Source organism: Stenella coeruleoalba, assembly GCF_951394435.1.
Source record: "Stenella coeruleoalba genome assembly, chromosome: 1".
NCBI lineage: Eukaryota > Metazoa > Chordata > Mammalia > Artiodactyla > Delphinidae > Stenella > Stenella coeruleoalba.
The window spans coordinates 12,707,689-12,727,300 of NC_137169.1; the positions used below are offsets into that span (position 1 = coordinate 12,707,689).

Here is a 19,612-nt window from a genome sequence, read left to right on the forward strand (position 1 = left end):
ATTGCTTTTGATAACTGACCATTTGGGCCACCTGCCTTTTTCCTCGTTCCTCGCTTTAAATTCCCACTCTTATGCTTTAAATTCCCCAATAAAGAGTGAGTCCTTGAAATCCTAGGCCCTCACCCTCAACTCCCATAAAAGCAGAACCCCAGTTCCGTGGGTTCTCTCTCTCTCTCCCCATGACCTCACTGTGTGGCCCCAGGTGTGCCAGGTTATTTCTAGGTCCTGTAAGTAAAAATAAAATGAAAAGTAATAAACGTTTTCCCCCAAGTTTCCTGATAGTTATTGCTGAAGCGCATTTTGCAATCATAATAAAACCCACAAGGGTTGGTCCAGCCTCAACACTGGTTGTTGATGGGCTGTGACAGGCACACAACAGCCCCCTGCAGGTCAGGGTACCATGTGCCACCACTTGAAGGTGAAGGGCTTCCTGCGTACGTTGGTGCCGCAGTGCACCTCCCCCAGAAATTTGTGGTAGGCGGAGATGTCATCCACGAAGGTGCAGCAGAGGCCCAGGGGCTCCAGCAGGGAGCGCACATGTGTCTCCAGGCAGCATACCTCCTCAACCTGGGGCCCAAATGGCTTGGGGATGCCCAGGTCCTTGCTGAGCACAATCATGTTCACCTGCAACAAGGAAGCGGGGGGGGGGGGGGGCACAGCTCCGTTTAGTGAGCACCTACTATGCCCCGCCCTGTTCTAAGCTCACTGAACCCTCCCAACAACCCTATGAAGTAGCGATTGTGATTATCCCCATTTTACAGATGAGGAACTGAGGCTCGGGGGGGCCAAGCAACTCATACATGGCAGAGCTGAGTGGAAAACGAGGCAACCCACCCCTGTATTATGTGTATGTCCATGCGGCTATATATGTACGCATCAGCGTGTGCATTGCACGCATGCGTGTATGTGTGTTTTCATGTGTGTACATGTGTGTATATATGTATCTATGTGTGTGTGTATGTGTGTTCTAACCTCCTTCTATCACATAGAAGACTCTGCTCTATGATAACAAGAATCCCTCCTGTCTATAAAGGCCTTTTTAATTTACAAGACACTCTCCAATCTGTTAAAGGATCCCCCAGGACCCCAGGGGGCAGCTAGAATAAGGATATCACCCCAGAAGGGAATAAGGCCCAGAGAGGGTGAGTGCCTGGGGTGGGTGGGAGGCCACACAGCAACTCAGCCGGGACTGGGACCCGGGCCTCCTGATGGGACAGCCTCAGCCGAGGGGTCCCTCTGGATCTGGCTGCCCCTGACTGGCCTGGATGAGGTTTGGGGTCCAGAGCGCCTCACCATGTTTGGGAAGAAGGCTCTGGCCTGGCGGTCCTCGTCCATCTTGAAGAGGGCAGGCAGGTCGATGATGTCCTGCTCCGTCAGCCCCAGCTCCTTCTTGAGGATGTCGCGGTTCCAGTCCAGGCAGCGCTGGGCGATGGGGAAGAAGGGAGGGCAGGCAAGTGAGGGGACACCCCTGCCACCTTTGTCAACCTCACCCCTGCCTGCAGGGGACCCGGCACTCCAGGGAGAGTGTCAACCTCACCCCGGCACTCCAGCACGCGCCGACCTCTCTGGTGCCCCTCCCACCAGTCATGGTAGTAATAAAGAGAACGAGAGAGAAGATTACAGAAATAATACTAGAAAATCACAGAAATAACACTAGTGAGGGCTCATTTACTGAGCACCACCTACTACAAGCCAGACGCTGTGGTAAGTTCTTGCTATGCAGTATCTCATTGAATCCTTAGGCTGTCCCGTGTGGTGAGAATAACAGTGACAATGATTTTGATTAATAATAATTAAAACTAATATGTACAAGAACCCTAAGTGTACTGTTCTAAGTGCTTTACATACATTACTCATTTAAGCCTCAACCTCATGAGGTAGACACTATTATTAGCCCCTTATTAGAGACTCTACCCAAAATGTAGAGTCCTTAGTGAGTTGCCCAAGGTCCAACTGCCAAAACGAGGGGCCAGGATTTGACCTCAGATTTACCCGAAGCCAAAAAATGTCCACGGAGGGGAGTTACAATAAAGTCAGCTTTCAAATAGCCAGTGAGGCATTATATGAACTTTGGGAAACTCTGCAGTTGCTTCTGCAGCCTCCACTCCACCCCTCCCCCTGAAATGTAGCAGCCCGTTATTGGGTTGGGTTGACTCCATCCTCCCCTCCTGGTGACAGCTAATTCGTGGACCCTTGCCCCTGCCTCTTTGCTCCAGTGATTGGTTCAAGGATGGGCAATAAACCAGGATTAAGGGAATCAGTATATGGAATTCCCCTGGCTACAATAATTGGTTCAGGTTGGCACAATCAGAGTGAAATGCAAAACTTTTGTTTAATTGTTGGGGGCACAGACCTCCCTCTTTGTGGATGGTGTGCTGGATGGATATGAGACCTTGAACTGTTGCAGCTATACTCCTGTCATGAGGGCACCTGTAGAGCCCAAGAAGTGCAGAGAAATAGAGCTGGAGCCCTGATCAACCTGTGCCTGAAATCCATATCACTGCTGGACTTCCTACTCATATGAGTCAATTAAGCCATTTAAAAAAATCAGTTTGAGTTTTTAAATTTAAACTTGATACTCTAAATGTGCCCATGCAGGGCTTCCTCGGTGGCACAGTGGTTGAGAATCCACCTGCTAATTCAGGGGACATGGGTTTGAGCCCTGGTCCGGGAAGATCCCCCATGCCACGGAGCAACTAAGCCCGTGCGCCACAACTACTGAGCCTGAGTGCCACAGCTACTGAAGCCCGTGCACCTAGAGCCCGTGCTCTGCAACAAGAGAAGCCACCGCAGTGAGAAGCCCACGCACCACAATGAAGAGTAGCCCCTGCTCGCCGCAGTTAGAGAAAACCCGCACGCAGCAACAAGACCCAAAGCAGCTAAATAAATAGTAAGTAAATAAATAAATAAATATGCCCATGCAAATAAAGAGAGATCTAATTCAACTAAATATGACCCTTTTGACTGGTATCTACTTCTGGATACAATCTTTGAGATTTAGGGACTCCAAAGGTGGGATTCATCCATAGATCGAAAACTTCAGGGATCTCTGATCCCCTAAAACAAATAAAAATTCATGGCATGTGTTTACATATGAAATTTTCTGGAGAGCAGGTCTGTAGTTGTCATCATATTTTAATGAGTGTGGGTCTCCCCCAAATGCTCTGGGCTGCAGCCTTACAGAGCCCTTGGTTCTTTAGTACTGCCTGATACACCTTCCTTCCCAGGTCTCCTGTCTGCTTCTAGCCTCCACTGACCTGCTTTGTCACCCCATTCAGCCTCCAGTTTAGAGGTGTAAACCAGAAAGGCTGGACCGAATGCTTACTGAGGTCCTTCCCTCTGTCATGTGCCCTGAACCCTTGGCCATTCCCTATGGAAGCCCCGAGGATGTGACAGGTGCCATTGGTCATAGCCTTGTCCCTCCCACAAGCCCCTGCCCTGCCCTCACCTGGAAGTACTGGTTCTCCTGCACGAGGCTCTCGTTGGACAGAATCTTGTTGATGGTGATTCGCTTGCTGCTCATCCCGCCCAAGCCTGTGGGGGTCAGAGGACAGGGGACAGTCTAGTTTTAGGTGTCCAGCCTGGGTGCTCCCCTTTGCCAAGGCCCCCAGCTTCTGGGCTAACTCTTAGGATGAGGGAGAGGGGCTGGGACAGGGTGGGGCACAGAAGGGCAACCCCAGGGGTAACTCCTTTCCCCAGGGTTGGCCACGTCACCTGGGCCAGGGAAGGGGTGGCAGCTGTCTTGCTCTCTCTCTGGCCAGAGGGTAGGGTGGCACAAGAAGCCTGCTTCTAAGGATGAGCAGCAGACCAGAGGGAGTGTGGCAGAAGCAGGATGCCAAGGGGCGTCACCCTTCCTGTTTTCCAGACCTGCCTCATGCTTGGCCCTTGTCCTGGTCTATGCCTGCGTCTGCCTCCTATTCCATCATGATGGCCCCCGTGGCTTCTGGCTTGATTAGTGATAGCTAATGCTCAAGGAGCGCCTGCTATGTGGCAGGTAGTCTTCCAGATATTTACATGGATTAACTCAATAATCCTCCCCACATTTCTATAAGGTAGCTTCCAGCATTAAGGATGAAGAAATGGAGGCACAGAGAAGCTACATGACTCGTCCAAGGTCTTACAGCTAGTGGAAGAGCCCGTAAGCAGACCAGGCAGTCTGATTCCAGAGCCTAAGCTATTAACTCTTTTTTTCCCTGCCTGATCCTGGTCCTCTGTGTTTCCTAGTCCCGTAGCTTGTTAGTGGCAAAGAGATCGGTGCTGTTGCACCCTGTACCTGAGCTGTCTCCACACCACCCCTTGGACCTATTTGTACAAAGATAATAGTTCCTATATCCTTATGGGTAGCTTTGAGGGGTTCATATAGAAAGAAGCCTCCAGAAAGTCAAGACTCATGCCTGCCAATCTAGAAAAATTTCCTATCGGTGGGAATTAAAAAATGACAGTGGTCTTAAGTTGGTCTTGTCCATCCCAGACACCAGTCACTATCAGGAACACTGCCTTTCGACATGGAGGGTGGTAATGTATGTAAGTATCAATCAGCCTTAGGGGTGCAGACTTTTGGGAGCAGGTGGATTAGAGACGCCAGCCTGAAAGGTGTCAACAGGGAATGTAGGAAGAGCACATAAGACATTGTCACGGCCTCTCTGACCTGGCTCACCGTCTGTACCTGATCAGCTCTGTCTCTTTCCATGATTAGTTTAAGAGCAAAGCTCATCCCAGTCTGTCTATCCCAGTTACGTGGATGTCTAAATTAAGCAGATGATTTCTCACTCCGGGACTGACGGTGATGACGTCTGACTGTACGTCACGTCTGTCGACTCCCACTTTTCTTCCTACCCCTCAAGTGCATTATGTATATTCTTCTCTATCTCCCTTTCGAAAACACAAGCTCCTTGAACACAGATTGCGTGTCAGTTTTGAACCATTTAACTCTCCTTGGGGTCTGGTGCCATTTGAAGTATACACTAGGTCCTGAAGAAGCACTAGGCACTGCTGGTGGTCATAAGGGGCAGTGGGCAGCTCGATGGTCCCGCTGGCCACAGCGAGGGTCACAGAGGCCAGGGCTGCTTCCCACCACGGTGACCTCACAGCCCCGGAGTGGGCCGGATGTCCAGGAAGTGGAGCTGGGTATTCAGGGACAAGGCACTCATCTGCCCTGTCCTCCCAAGGGTCTCTCTGGGGGCTCAGCTCCCTGCTCCCTGCCAAGGCCCTGAGGGCACTCACCTTTGAACATGATGGCCTCCCCATGGCCCTCCTTCTGCTTCTCTCGGAAGAGCTTGTAGCAGGCCGAGGTGCTGGCCATGAGCATCCGGAATTCCTGTGAGAGACCATTCAGAGGGCCAGTGTCAGCAGAGAGGAGGTGGCCAAGAAACGTGAAGAAGCCCCTGCTCTCAGCCCCCGGGGTCCCACCTGCATATTGTCTCAAGCCACTCTCTGCTGAGCAAAGGCCACCTGGCAGGGTTTTCTCTACCTCAGAGGAATATTTCTCACCCTTCCTGCTATAGAAATTCCTCCACCTCAGCAACACCATCGAGTCAAAGCTCAGAGTCAAAGGTGACCTTGGACAGAGAGGAAGAGCTTCTCCAAGTGGCCAAGAGGCCAGGCCATTTGCACCAAATTTCCAGGGTTTGAAGTTGCAGTTGTTTCTTTTCACTTCTTGGGAAATGAAAGAACCCCTTTCCAGAGCCCTAAGCCCATACCCCATTGCTCTCTAGAGCATTATGGCCAGCGCAGTGGCCACCAGCCCTGTGGGATTATTGGACACTTGACTTGTGGCTGGTCTGAGTTGAGATGTGCTAAGAGTAAAATACACACCTGATTCTGAACACTTATATAAAAAAGAATGTAAAATCCCTCATGAATAATTTTTATAATGACTACATGCTAAGGCGCTAATATTTTGGATTTATTGGGTTAAACATTTACCTGCCACAGCAACAACGTACAAACCAGCTTCAGCCTACTTCCTTCTTCCTCTCTGCGGTTGTCTTCCTCTAGATACCCCTCTCTGTTGACAAGAGCTGGTAGTACAGGGATTCTGCACTATCCTATTCACTCCAGCCTCAGGGGCCAGCTCACCTTTGTGCCTGGGATGGGGACGAATGTCATGAACTCATCTACGTGGCCCACGGTCAGCCAGTCCGAGTAGAGCTCCACGGGTGCCTGCACCTGCTGGGCCTGCAGGAAGTCCCTCACCACCTTGGTCATCCTCCGACCACCAGACCTGGGGTGGGGTTGGGGAGGAGACAGTTCTTCAGAAGGTTGCCCACTGTGCCTGTCTCACCAGAGGGTCTGCAGGAGGAGTTCAGACTCTAGAATCTAGCCTGGACCCAGAATAGCATTGGTGGAAAAGTCATGGGAAGGAGCCTGAGTTGCAGAGACCCTGGCACAGGCAGAAAGGTGTTTGAGCCCAAGGGGAAAAAGGAGGAGTTAGCTGTAGCCATGGTCTGTGTGAAGAGCATAGAGCCCATTCTTTGGCCACTGAGGGTGTCAGTAGGTGTAAGAAGCCAGCTTCTCTGCTCAGGGATCCCTCATGGACTGCTGGAGGGGGCTAGGACACAGGCGTGATTCCAAAATCTTCCCTAGCCTATGTACCTCTTCTCTGTTAACTTGTCAACTTCAATCATTTCAAGTGACACCTCTTCCAGGAAGCCCTTCCTGACTTCCACACTCCCTGAGGTCTTCAATCTCCCCATTACCCTTATAATATAACCCCAAAACCTCACAGTGGCCAACAAATGCCTCTGTGATCTGGCCCCTGCCTGTCCCTCCTACCTCATCTTCCTCCCTTCCTCCTTGTTCTGTTTGCTCTAGCCACATGCTAAACTTGTTACCAAGGTTTTGTCCTTTCTGTTCCTTCTATCTGGAATGCTCCTTCCCTTTGATCTTCCCATGGCTGCTTCCTTCTCATCATCTGAGCCTCAATCCCAAAGTCACTTCCTCAAAACCACAAAAGCCAAAGTGCCCCTGACTCATCGCTCTTTATCATGTACCCTATTTTATCTTCTTCATTGCACCTATTAGCACTCAGAAGTATCTTATTTATTTGCTTAATTCCATGTTTATTGTCTATACTGCCTCCATCCCTAATGGAAAACTTCCTGAGAGCTGGGACTTTGTCTGCTTTGCTCACTGTTGTCTCCCCGCAGCCCAGAACAATACCTGGCACAGAGAAGACTCTCAATAGATATTTGTCTCTAAGAAGAGCCCCTGTGATCTCCCCTAAGGGGGTTAGGGACCCCTCCTTGGGTTTCTCTGACTCTGTATCATTCTATCACTGTACACACCCTCTGTTTCATGTCTGTGATCTCCACCATCTCCTGGAAGGTGGGGGCTGGGCTTCATGTTTAGAACCCCATGTCTGACATAGGGCCTGGTGCTTGGCTGGTGCCTGGGAAATACCTGCTGAATGGATGAGTGACTGTTGAGTGGAGGGAGAAGGAGGGCAGGGTGAGCAAATGGTCACTGTCTGTGTCAGTGGCCTGCTGCAGAAGGTAGAGAATCCCATGTGGCTTATAGGGACTTGGTGCCCAAATCCTGGCTGGTCCCACATGTGCGGGTTCCTGGCAGCCCTTTTGTGAAGTGAGGACCCACAGTACTCACTCTCTCCCCAGCAACTGCTCTAAGGAAGACTCTGCCTTCTCATCAACTGGTGGGTGACCTGGGGAGGGAGTGAAGGTGTTGTTGACAGGCCAGGGAGCCAGGGACTCAGGCTTTGGGGCAGAGCCATGTCTTCTCATGTGTCTTTTGTGAATGGGCACCCCCGAGGATTTGTTGGTGTGCACTGATCCTCTTTCAGTACTCCTTCTCTGAACTCCTTCATCCCTTCCCCACTTTCTTTATAATGCCATTATATTCCCTCCCATTTTGGGAGGAGGGTTATTTATTTAGTTTTGTATTAGGTCCTAATTCATACTAAGATGTAAAGGCTAACTTGGTTTTCTTTCCAAGAGTGTCTGTATCTTGTCAGAGAGTCATGGGAGAGGTTAATTCTCCCAGCCAATCACTCCATGTACGAGCAACCCAGTCTGCTCCTAGAGGGAAACAATAACACCCCCTGCCTCCCCCCACCTGCCCGCAGGCCCACCCTGGCTTCTCTTACAGAGGAAAGCTGGTCCCGATGAGGATCCGGCCCAGGGGGTATGTCTTGCCATTCACGGTCACTGGCGGACTGACCTCTAGGTTCCCAAAGGAATCAAGGCTGGTGACAGGCTCAAAGAGGGGCTCCCGGGTCACGTAGCCAAAATCTGGGCCCTGGGCAAGAGACACCCGTCATTAGTCTCTTGCGGCCAGGAGCCCTTAGCCCGAAGCCAGCCACCCTCTGATGACCACTTTTCACTACCTTTGGTCTGGTTCTGTGAGCACTTAGCTTCTAGGGGGGTCACCCATGCTCTTCTTATTCCCACTGATGAGCAGGACCCTGGCATGGGGAGGCTGAGTTTGTGAGTATGTCAGTATGAGCGTGAGAATGAATGTGAATATACGAGTGTCTGTGTGTGTGTATACATCTGGGTCTCTGGGTGTGCCTCTATTGCTTAAACACGGAGACATATTGGTGATTTCTGGTTTGGTCCTCATTTTGTGCTATTGACATCCCCACTCATCTCTTAATGTGAGCAAGAAATGGACCTTTGCTGTTGTCAGCTATTGAGATATGGGGGCTGCTTGTTACTACAGTCTTACCAAGTGAAAGCTGACCAATACATGCAGGAATGGCAGATATGTAACACATATACCATCCCAACCCATTCCCAACTAACCCTATTTATTCATATTTATATCTGGAGCCCAGATATAGCCTCAGAATCCTTCTTAGCACAGAGCTCCAACAGACTGCAGTTACATGATATAACCCCAGTGACACCCCCTGAATTTTAAGTTTCCTTTCATGATTTTTTGGTAAAAAAGTAGGGATCTTGCTTGGGAGCTTGCACTGGGGATGGAACTAAGCTTGTCTGGCACAAATCCTTGCTAATAAAAACCAAAGAGTGAGAAGATGTGGCTTATCCTGGCCCAGCTTAGAGGCTCAAGAGACAGCTGTGCCCAGTAGGGTGAATGGCTGCAGCTTAGTGCTTTCTCGCCTATGAGCCCCAGATGGCAAGGTGAGACTCGCCAGAGGCTGGGGCAGCTGGGGCTTTACAGCCTCACATGGGCAGGCAGGCATGCAGCACAAAGTTGGGCTTGGCCCAGGCCTCCAGGAATAATGCAGTCTGGGGGCCTTGGTACTAGGCCAGCCTGGAACACTGAAGGCAGGTGGTGACCTGGGAAGAAAGAGTAAGAGAAGGATCTGAGAGGCCTTGGTTCTCCTGCCTGCTGGCTGGTTTGACTATCCCTCATGTTAGAGGAAGTGGACAGTCCTCACCGAGGACAGTGTCCAGGGCTGTGGAATGAGAACCAGAACAGCAGCTAATAATAGTCATTGTATCAGGAGCAGAACGGATGCCTTATATAATGCTTTCAATCTTCACAATAAGCCTGTGAGATGGATACTGTTTCTATCCCCACTTTACAGATGAGCAAACTGAGGCTTGAGGAGGTTAAGGTGTTTGCCCAAGGTCACATTGCTGCTAAGGGGTGGAACTGGGACTCAAGGCCAGATCTGTCTGGCCTTCCAGAGCTTTGTGCTCACACCACTGGCTGTGCCATCTCCCTGTGATGAAGGGACTAGGTTAGTGAATGTTCTCAAGAAGCAGGTGTGGACCTGGCAAAGGGTTGCCTCTGAGCAGCCCTGACGTCTCACGGGAGGCTGCCCTGTGTGTGACCTTGGCAAAGCCACCTGATCTACCCAGTCTCTGTTTCGTGTTCTGTTCAAGCCTCGTCCTGCCTGTTCAGGGTGGAAGGTGAGGACAAAGACGACTAATTTTGGTTCTGTCCTCATTCAGTTGGTTGTTGAGGGCATAAAAAGAGAGTGGTAATGACCTCTAGAATCGAGGGTGGGGGTCAGATTGCTTTTTAAAAAACTCATGAACTGAAAAAAAATCACAGATTTAATGAGCTTTGAAGTTGGAACCATGCTTTTCGACAATTGCTTGACTATAATTTTCCTCTCTGAAACTTATTTTGCTGTAAGTTGGAGGCGGGGCAGTGTCAGGAGTCAGGCCTCTGTCTCCCATAGCTCTCCTTTCCCATGAGAGAACTCTCCATGTTTTGGAAAAGCATCAGTTATCAGAGCAGGAAAGGATGTTAGAGATTACTATCCCAACTGACCCATTTTGCAGATGAGAAGATGAAGGCAACAGACTAATTTGCAGTAAACTGATTTTCCAGGCGTGCCCAAGGCCTCCCGACCACTCTGTCCTGTAAGAGTCCCAGGATTGTGCCCTCCCTCATCCCCCAAGGTGGTCCTCAGCATCTCACCAGGAGCTGTTTCACTGGGAAATCCTTCAGGTTTCCATCTCTGGGGGAGTCCAGAACCACAGGGAAGCCTTTGTGGGGGGCCTCGATGTAGCCAAACTCAATTTCATCCTGTGGGGACACCGGGAAGAGCTATCAGACGAGCCCAGGGGGCCACCAGTGAATACTAGCCAGCCTCCCCAATTCTCCCAAGCACATAACAGCAGTGGTTTCTTACATATCCCTCAGATAGTCTCTGCACATCCCCAGCATGTTTGTACTCATACTGACCCCATTTTAAAAAACATAACTGGTAACATCTGTATACATTTTCCTGCAAGTAATACCTTAACTGGAAGTGCATTCTTTATTTATAGATTGGCTTCTTTTAAGCTGATGTATAGTACTCCACAGAAAGGCTGTCCAATCATATGGTCACCCCCTTGCCCTGTGGATGGACATTTAGGTTGTTTTACAGTCTTCTGCTACCCTAAGAAGCTGCAGTGAATTACCTTGTACATTTCTGTCCCTGTGTACACGTGCATGTGTGATCTGAGGACAGAACTCGCATACGTGGAGCAGCTGGGCGCCAGGGCATTGACATTAAGCTGCCTCTTCTTGCCTGAGCCCTGGACCACGTCCTTCCCAGCTTAGGGTTCCTTACCTGGATCCAGCGATCTCCCCGGTTCATGTACTGGAAGCAGACCTTCAGTTCACAGTTGGTTTTCTCAACCAGGTTCTTCACCTCTTTCAGGAACAGGTAATTGTCCTTCATGCTGAGAAGTGTAGGAAGAGGGGGAGGCCAAGAGGGAGGGTGAGGAGGGATGAGGGCCAGCCCACTGAGGTGGCAACAGCAGTTGGCATCTCTGGGCTGTGCTGGGCAGATGAGGCCACATCTGTGTTCAAAGGCACCTTTGCAAAGGCCACTGGAGTCAAGGGCCAAGCAAACTCATCCCCTCATGCAGTGTTTACCAAAGTCATGAACAAACAAAACGAGGAGGGGAATTCTCACCCTCACCTGCCCCAAAGCCTTACATCTCTGACTCCCCAGATTTCCAAGGAAGAGCTATGCCTAGCATGGAGGTAGGGGATGGGTCCAGGACAGCAGGGGTGTGTGGCCAGGTGGTGTGGCCAGTATCACCTGCAGGCACTTCTTTCCCCTGCTTCTCATCTCGCTGTAGCTGTCTAGCACATAATAGATGCTCAGTTAAAGACTTGCTGGATGAATAAGATGAGTTGAATATCCATTGTAGAGAAAGGTTCCTGACTACATCGTATGGGCCAAGTAGATATGGGAAAGAAATGCTAGCTATTATTATTATTATTATTTTTGTGATACGCGGGCCTCTCACTGTTGTGGCCTCTCCCCCTGCAGAGCACAGGCTCCGGAAGCGCAGGCCCAGTGGCCACGGCTCACGGGCCCAGCCGCTCCGCGGCACGTGGGATCCTCCCAGACCGGGGCACGAACCCGTGTCCCCTGCATCGGCAGGCGGACTCCCAACCACTGCGCCACCAGGGAAGCCCGCTAGCTATTATTTTTTAGAGCACAAAAACTCTGTGCCAGGACCTTGGATGAATACTTCACCTGCTTCATCTCACTTAATCATCACAGTGACTCTGTGATGTGAGCGTCTCAGAGAAACAGAGGCACAGAGAGGCCAAGTGAGTTGCTCGAGGTCACACAGCTGTTAAGTAACAGAGCATGATCTGAACTCAGGTCTGTCTGCCCCTGAAGCCCCAGCTTTAGCCACTCTCTGCGCTGTGCCTAATGCTTACCAGCACACAAACACCGACAAAGGAGGCAGGGTGTTGGGGGTCATGATCCACGGAGCGATCCGGAATGTCACGGTGTCCGTGAAGATGGGTGTCAGGGGGACCTCCTGGGCGTGGGGGAGAAGAGGAGGGGATCAAAAAGTCTTGTCAGGGTGCTTTTCACTCCTGCCTAACAAAGTGGGTGAAACCAATAACAGTAGTACCTCAGGGAGCGCTTACGGTGCGCCAGGTCCTATTTTTACATGTGAGATTTCACTTCTGCCTTACAATAACCCCAGAGGGTAGATAGTATTATAATCCTTGTTTTATAGATGGGGAAACCAAGTCACATAGCTGTCCAAGGTCACACGGTGAGTAAGTGGTAGAGCCTGTATATAAGCCCGGGCAGTCTGGCTGCCGAGCCCATACTCTCAACCACTGTCTGATCTCGCTGCATCAAAGTTCTCTTCCTGAAATCGGCTCACATGATGGCTGAACCAGCCCCGGCCTTCCTCTGTTTTTGCTCTGGGCACCTTGCCCTTTTCTATGTGTGAGTGTTATAATGTTATTGGGGGAAATTTTGATATGTCCACATTGCTCTTTAGGGAAAGGTTCGGGAAGCCTGCCTGCAACTTGAAGGAAGATGAGATGATTCCTTTGCATGGCTGGCTTTGGAAAGCTACAGGAAACCGGGCCCTTGCCCTTGGTGGGGAGGATGGAGGTGGCCTTTCCTGCATGGGTCTGCCTTTTTAAAAAAATTATTTATTTATTTTTCGCCACACTGCACGGCAGGCAGGATCTCAGTTCCCTGACCAGGGATCGAACCTGTGCCCCCTGCAGTGGAAGCACAGAGTCTTAACCACTGGACCTCCAGGGAAGTCCCCCAGGGTCTGCCTTTTGAGTGGCCGCTGGAGGGGGCCAATCTGAGAGACCCTGATGGCCAGGTTGCTCCAGGCACTGGGGGAGCAGGAGAAGCCCTCTCCCTACCCCCTCCTGTTAGCTCTGCTTTTCCTGCCTTTCCCTTTTCCCAGCGACTTGAGGCTGCTTTGTGAGTGAGATCTCACAAGCTTGTATGCTCACAGTCACCCTGGGAAGCAGCAGTATTTGTCATTTCTGTTTTCCAGATGAGGCAACTAAGGCATAGGGAGTAAATTCACTTGCCCAATGTCTCATGGGCTCAAACCTGGGCCATCTGACTCCAGAGCCCCTTCTCATAAATCTAAGCGAGACCTAGCTTCACCTTCGGCAGAGCCCTTGGCCTCCTGCCTCAAAGCGGTCCGGGGATGAAACTGGGGAGCAAACCCTGTGTCTGAGAGGGCAACCAAGTCCCTCCCTATATCTGAACAAAGCTGGGTGGGCCTGAGGGGTAGGGGTCTGGGGCTGCCATTTTTGATGAGAGGTCCTTGTGGGCAGGACACATCCTAGGCTGGCGGGTGGGGGGCTTCTCCTCAGGAGGGGAAGGTGCTCTCCTTCTCGTCCAGTTTCCCAAAACCAAGAGCAAAGGTGGGTGAGATGTCTGGCCACAGGGAGGGGACACGGCCTGCGACTGGGATTTGGGGTTCGGCCTGTGGTCAGAGTTGGTAGAACCCACAGCTAGGGTGTGGGACCAGGCAGGGAGGGAAGGCTCATGTGTGTGGCCTACTTTGCTTCTTGTGCTAACCTTTGGCACTCTGTGCCTCAGAACTAGGCCCGCTCTCTGCAGGGAGGAGGACAGACCAGGGACAGGCATGAGGTAAGAGAAAATCACCTGAAGAGAATCCGGGAGAGTAGGTACAGTAAGGAGGAACCCCCAGAGCATAGCTCAGAGGACGCTGGCAGACACATGTGGATGGTGGGGCATCCGGGACTCCAAGCCTGGACCCCCTCCCCTTGGAGCTTTGAGGGGAGTAGAGCATACTGGGGACCCCCCGGGAGTGGCCCTCTAGAAGGAGCCCCACCTGGCCCGCAGGGCAGCCCCTCCTGGTAGAGGCCCGGAGCCCTCACCTCGGCCATATACTCCAGCAGGCTGACGTGGATGGAGACCAGGCCCGAGAAGCCCTCGTCGGGAAAACGCAGGCCTTCCACGAAGAACAGCAGCTCAGCAGAGCCGCCCGTGTACTTGACCACGTGGTAGAGCTTCCGGCGGCCCAGGATGTGGATATAACGCTGGCCGAAAAACGGGTCTGGAGGGAGAAGGACCAAGGTCAGGCCCCATCCACAACCGTCCGTGGGGCGGGGTCACTGATGGGGGACGCGATGGCAGAGTAACCTGTCCTCTAGACACAGAGAGAAAAGCACAAGCAGAAAATGCCACCAGAAGGGCCGTGGCCTGGTCATCTTCCCAGCACTGCAGGGCCCCAGCCATGTGGCACTCAACCAGACACCCTTCCTGGCTTCTGGCTTCCTTGCCTATAAAGTGAGCTAACTCTCCCAGGAAGGGGACACGAAATGTAGCAGCTGAGGACCGGGCAGCCAGTGATGTCAAGGAAGGGAATTATTGTTCCCATTTTACAGAGGAGGAAACAGTCCCAGAAATAAGAAATGGCTTGTCCAGAGTCACATAGCCAGTCACATAGCCAGTAAGTGGCTGAGCTGGGACTCAAATCCCTGTCTAGTTCTGAACCCCGACCTCTCCTCTCCTTTATATAAATAAAACACCAAAGTGTCCATTTGTGCCCCAAATTCTCCTCCATATAATGCAAGCCACATTGGCGTGTGGGTCCCTGGCTGCACGTTTTTGTGGCTGGTTTCTCCCACGCTCCTGCCCCACTGAAACCACCCAGCTCTTCACAGCGCTGCTCCCTCTGCTTGGAAGAGTTATCTCCCTCCTTCTTTCAGGCCTTGATTTGTGTCACTTCTGGGAATCATAGCCAGATCCCCCAGAGACCAAGCCAGGGGCTCTGTCTGGAGTTTCCGCAGCCCCTGTCCTTCCCCATCACAGCCTTTAAATGGACATGATCTCAGTGTTTAGTTGCTGGCTCTGAGAGACTGTCACCTGCATGGGGGCTGAGACAGGCCCGGTCCAGGGCAGGTTGTATTTCATAAATATCTACTGAATGAACCGATGGCTCCCATACCACTCCCCGTGGGAGAATTTTCAGGCCAATTTAGAGCACATGTGTTGAATCACTACTCTGTGACCACGTGGACATGGACCTCTGGGGGACACAGAGATGGGCAAGATGCAGCCCCTCTGTCTAGGAGCAGTGCTCAGCTGATGATAAGATGGTACAGATGTGGGAAGCGTCATAGTAGAGCTACGGGGTGAGAGAGCCCGTGGGGTTACTGGGGTGAGGAGGACAGGGGAAGGGAGGCGGGGTGGGAGGCGTTTGAGCAGAGAAAGGCAGCCTTTGAGATGCCCCTGGGGGCGGCAGAGGTGGGGTGCAGTGAGGAGAGGAGATACTTGCATTGCCCAAGGCATGGAGGTAGGACCCTATGCAGTTCCAGAAGGAGTTTCTTTATGCCCTGCAGAGCTGGAAGGGCAGAATCAGGCTCAGCTTAGTACTGTTGTCAACAACAATGGGTATGATTATTGACCAGTCACCTGAGGGCTAGAGCATGTAACTAGAACAGTCCTGGCATGAATAGGGTGCTTGATTAAAACTTGCAAAATGAACGGAGGAACCAGCAAAGCCCAGGCTCAGGATGGTTCCTCACGTAGGACAATGTGCTCAACTAGACCCTGGTTATACATCTCATTAAGGGTGGGTTACCTTAGTGGTTATTACTTCCAGAGTCAGAGAGATGTGGGTTCAAGTACCTCTCTGGCTTACAAGCTGCAAAACCTCAGGGAATTCACTTAACCTCCCTGAGCCTCAGTTTACTCGTCTGTTAAATGGGGGATAATAACACTTACGCCACAGGGTCCTTGCAAGATAAAATGACAGCATCAGCAATTGAGGTAAGCTCGGTAACCAAGGGTAACCATTGGTAACACAGCTAGGACTTGCTGGTATTACTACTATGAGAGCCCATGAATGTGTCAGCACACCCCTTACTGCAAAATTCATGACCTTTTCATTGAATGGCTTAGGAACAGAAGGCAAAGAAAAATACCTCACCTCACCTTCCCTTAGGTGGGCCCAAGAAATGAGGCATATAGACTCAGACACTGGGTGTCCCAAGGAACAGCTCAAGACAGAAGGTGAAGTCCTTCTCATTCAGAAAAGACAACATATGCCTTGTGTCCCAATCACTAAGTAGATCCAGATGGCTCCGCATAATTAAAAAAATTCTCCCCCGGGCACCCAGGCCCTCCAATGTCCACCTGTCCCAGGCTGCACTTGAACTGGTGCTAGGAAAGAGATCCTCAGGCCTGGAAACTGACTTGTCTTTGCAGAAAACTCCAAAACTTTCCCAGGGCTCTGGGCAGCTAGGTGGTTTTTGTGTGTGTGTGTGTGTGTGTGTGTGTGTGTGTGTGTGTGTGTGTGTGTGTGCGCGCGCTCCACCCGGGCCTGGGAGGGTGGGGGTCTGGCAGGGGAGCTGGGCCAGATGGAAGGATGCGTTCTTGCCCATCTGCATGCAGTTTTTCCCCCTCTATGGCCTGCAATTTACATGTGCCTCTCTTTCTAGTGTATTGGGCCAGCTCTAGGTAGATTGATGACTTAGCGGGAACAATCCAGCCACTGTCCCGCGGAGCCTCCTTCCCCCATCCCCTGTCCCAGCTGGGTGCAGTCCTGCCTGAGTGTGACCAGCTCTCCCTGCAGGAACCAACAATGACCCTCTATTGAGCAGCCCACGTGCCTCGGGCTGGGCCCCGCCAGCCACCCTGACTTCTCCTTAGCCCCAGGCATCGGCCCCGCAGGCTGGCATGTGGCATAACCCTTCTGGTCACTTTGGAGCCATTCCACCTCCCAAGGAGACTCTTTGATAGTGTGGCCATCTGTCCTGGTTTGCCTGGGATTGAGGGGTTTCCTGGAATGAGGGATTTTTAGAGCTAAAACCAGGAAAATCCTGGGCAAACTGGGACAAGTTGGTCACTGCACCCTTGTAGGAAGAGGTCAGGTCCCAACTTTGGGATCCTGAGGCAGAATCTGAGGCTGGAGCACAGACACCTGGGTCCTCCTAACAGCACTGGAGACACCTGTCCACTGCAATCATTATACAGTAAGTCCCCTACATAAGAACCTTCAAGTTGCGAAATTTCAAAGATGCGAACGTGCGTTCCATCAATATCCGGCGTAAGTGAAACTGCAGCTTGCCCTTGGATTGTGTTAGCTGGGTACCTAGGTACCTAGGTTAACTTTGCTGGACTTAGGAACAAATTGGACCTACGAACGCTCTCTTGGAACGGAACTCGTCCGTATGTAGGGGACTTACTGTAATTAATACTCATAATAATAACCCCCCAAAAGCAAGAGAGAGTGTTCCACGGGCCGGCTACTGAGTGCTGACACATGTTCCTTATCTAATCTCTGTCACCAGCGGGAACTGTCAGGCCTCTCCTTAGCCCCACGTCACATCACAGAAGAGGAACCCAAGGCCTGGCCTGGTGAGTAGACTTGCCCAGATGCAGGATTTGAACCTCCTGGGCTCTGGAGCTCCCTCTCAGGGTCCCTCAGCCTCCAGCCAAGCCCCCTGCCCTTGAGGGACACAGGTGACACATGACGTTCATGTAACACAATATATTCTTATCCACAGGTGTACATGGATTTTGACAAAACCCCCAAATGCCTGCATGACTGAAAAGGAAGAAGAGGAAACTGTACCACAGATGAATTATTTTTCATCCCGGTTAGTGTGGCACTGAGTATTCACCCAGGATTCCAATTCTGTGGGAAACTGACGATTCTGGGATCATCGCTGCATCAGTAACACCGCCCCTCCCCCCACATTGCAAGATGGCAGCCCAGATGAGACAGACCGGGGAACAGCATCGCAAAGCACTCACAGCAGTGGCTCCTCCTTTTCTTGTCTGCTCAGGACCCATCTCGACGGCAGTGAGGGAGAGGGATGTGATTAAGGGCCAGATCTCAATCCACTGTCATCAACAAAAAGACGCTCTAGATAATGTCCAGGTGTCACTAGCAGCAACAGGTTGAGGGTCACAATACGACACAATGTGCTCGAGAAGCCGAGATCCTGCTTGTACCCTTCCTGTCCAGCCGGCAGCCCCATCCGCCGTGGCAACCCTGGCCTGGACAGGGTAAGCATCAACATCTCCGGCCCGCTTAGGCGGCGGAGCCGGCCTGACTCTGGGGACATTCCAACCTGCGTGAGGTCACTGCCCGAGCCCAGGGCGGATCAGGAGGTGGACTGGCTTCAGGTGGCAGCTGGGTCCACTGCTGTCCTGGCTAAATCCCTCCCTGAGGTGAGGGTCCAGGGCCACTGGGACCAAGTCCTCATGGCGACTGCTCTTAGTGGGCCTGGTCAGAGGAGGGCCCCAGAGCTAGCCTGGAGACCCTGGGCCCCCCAGAGAGCTGGGCATGCGGGGGAGGCCTCACCCTGCACCACAGCAAACGATTTTGCGGAGACAGCTTTTTAATACATAAATCAGACCTTGACAGTCACTTGCTTAAAACCTTCTAACGGCTTTCCAGTGCGCTTGGAATAAAATGCAAGCCCTCTCTGCATGCGCTGGCCCCTGCCCAGTTCGCTGACCTTGACTCCAACACATCTCCCTCCTCCGGTCTTCTGTCTGTTCCTCCAATACTGGTTCCCTCCTCCGGGCTTTGTACGCGCTGTTCCCTCTGCTTACAACACTCTTCCCTCAGCTCATGAACGGCTGGTTCTTTCTCATGGTTGCTTTGGTTCTCAACTCAAATGTCGCCTGCTCGGAGAGGCCTTGCCAGACCATCTAGGCTAGCGGTGCCTCGCCTTTGCCCCTGCCGTTTTCTACTGCTTGGTCTGTGTCATTTCCTCCAATTGTGCTTTCCTCATTAGACCGTCTCCTTCCCGAGGGCAGGGTGTGATGGCAGAGTTCACCCAGGGATCCCGGCGCTGAGACCAGCACCTGGCACTGAGGGGGCTCGACACCGATTCACAGAAGGAACGAGACAGAGCAGGCAGCTGCGGGGATTAGCTCCATGGCAGAAGCACCTTCCTGACTCACTGGGGACCCAGGAGGCCCTGTCCTTGGCAAGAGGACAAGGGCTCCGCTCCTTGAAGGTGCCCACAGCATCGTCACGGGCTCTTTAAAAGTCAGGGGCAGTTCTCATGTTCAGAAAGTCTGAGATGAGCAGAAAACACCTGGTGGGGGTGGGAGGGAGTGGGTACCTGCCTCAGGTATCATGAAGGTGATGTGATTCTGGGAAAGATGGACCTCAAAAGCCCTTCCTCCCCTGGTTCACGTGGAACTCGTCGGGGTTCCACATAAATCTGTCACTGCCAACTCCTTTGAGGGAGGAGAGATCTATCCCACGGGTCCTCTTGACTTCACAGGACAACGGTGGTCCTGGTTACCATTACCAAGAAGCTGGCCCTCTCCAGTCACCTGCACCTGTGACTACTAAGGGGAGGGGTCTGGGGAGCCTTAAAGGGAGGAGCTGGGCCCCCGAGGGGTATCTCAGAGAGCACTGACTGGATGGGAACTGCAGGAGGGCCAGGCTGG

At 52.0% G+C, this 19,612-nt stretch overlaps 1 protein-coding gene across 1 annotated transcript in view; it reads right to left on the bottom strand.

Moving 5' to 3' along the window:
- Positions 1–281: 281 nt before the first annotated feature.
- PADI2 (peptidyl arginine deiminase 2) overlaps positions 282–19,612 on the bottom strand; it is a 44,322-nt gene continuing 24,991 nt past the window's right edge. Inside the window, exons 7-16 of the mRNA XM_079941075.1 lie at positions 14,068–14,246; positions 12,109–12,212; positions 10,997–11,108; positions 10,357–10,464; positions 8,102–8,253; positions 6,079–6,223; positions 5,224–5,317; positions 3,449–3,534; positions 1,294–1,422; positions 282–624 (exon numbers count right to left, since the gene is read on the bottom strand). Coding sequence (XP_079797201.1) covers positions 391–624; positions 1,294–1,422; positions 3,449–3,534; positions 5,224–5,317; positions 6,079–6,223; positions 8,102–8,253; positions 10,357–10,464; positions 10,997–11,108; positions 12,109–12,212; positions 14,068–14,246 — 1,343 coding nt within the window. The 3' untranslated portion in view covers positions 282–390. The remainder of the gene's footprint in view (positions 625–1,293; positions 1,423–3,448; positions 3,535–5,223; positions 5,318–6,078; positions 6,224–8,101; positions 8,254–10,356; positions 10,465–10,996; positions 11,109–12,108; positions 12,213–14,067; positions 14,247–19,612) is intronic.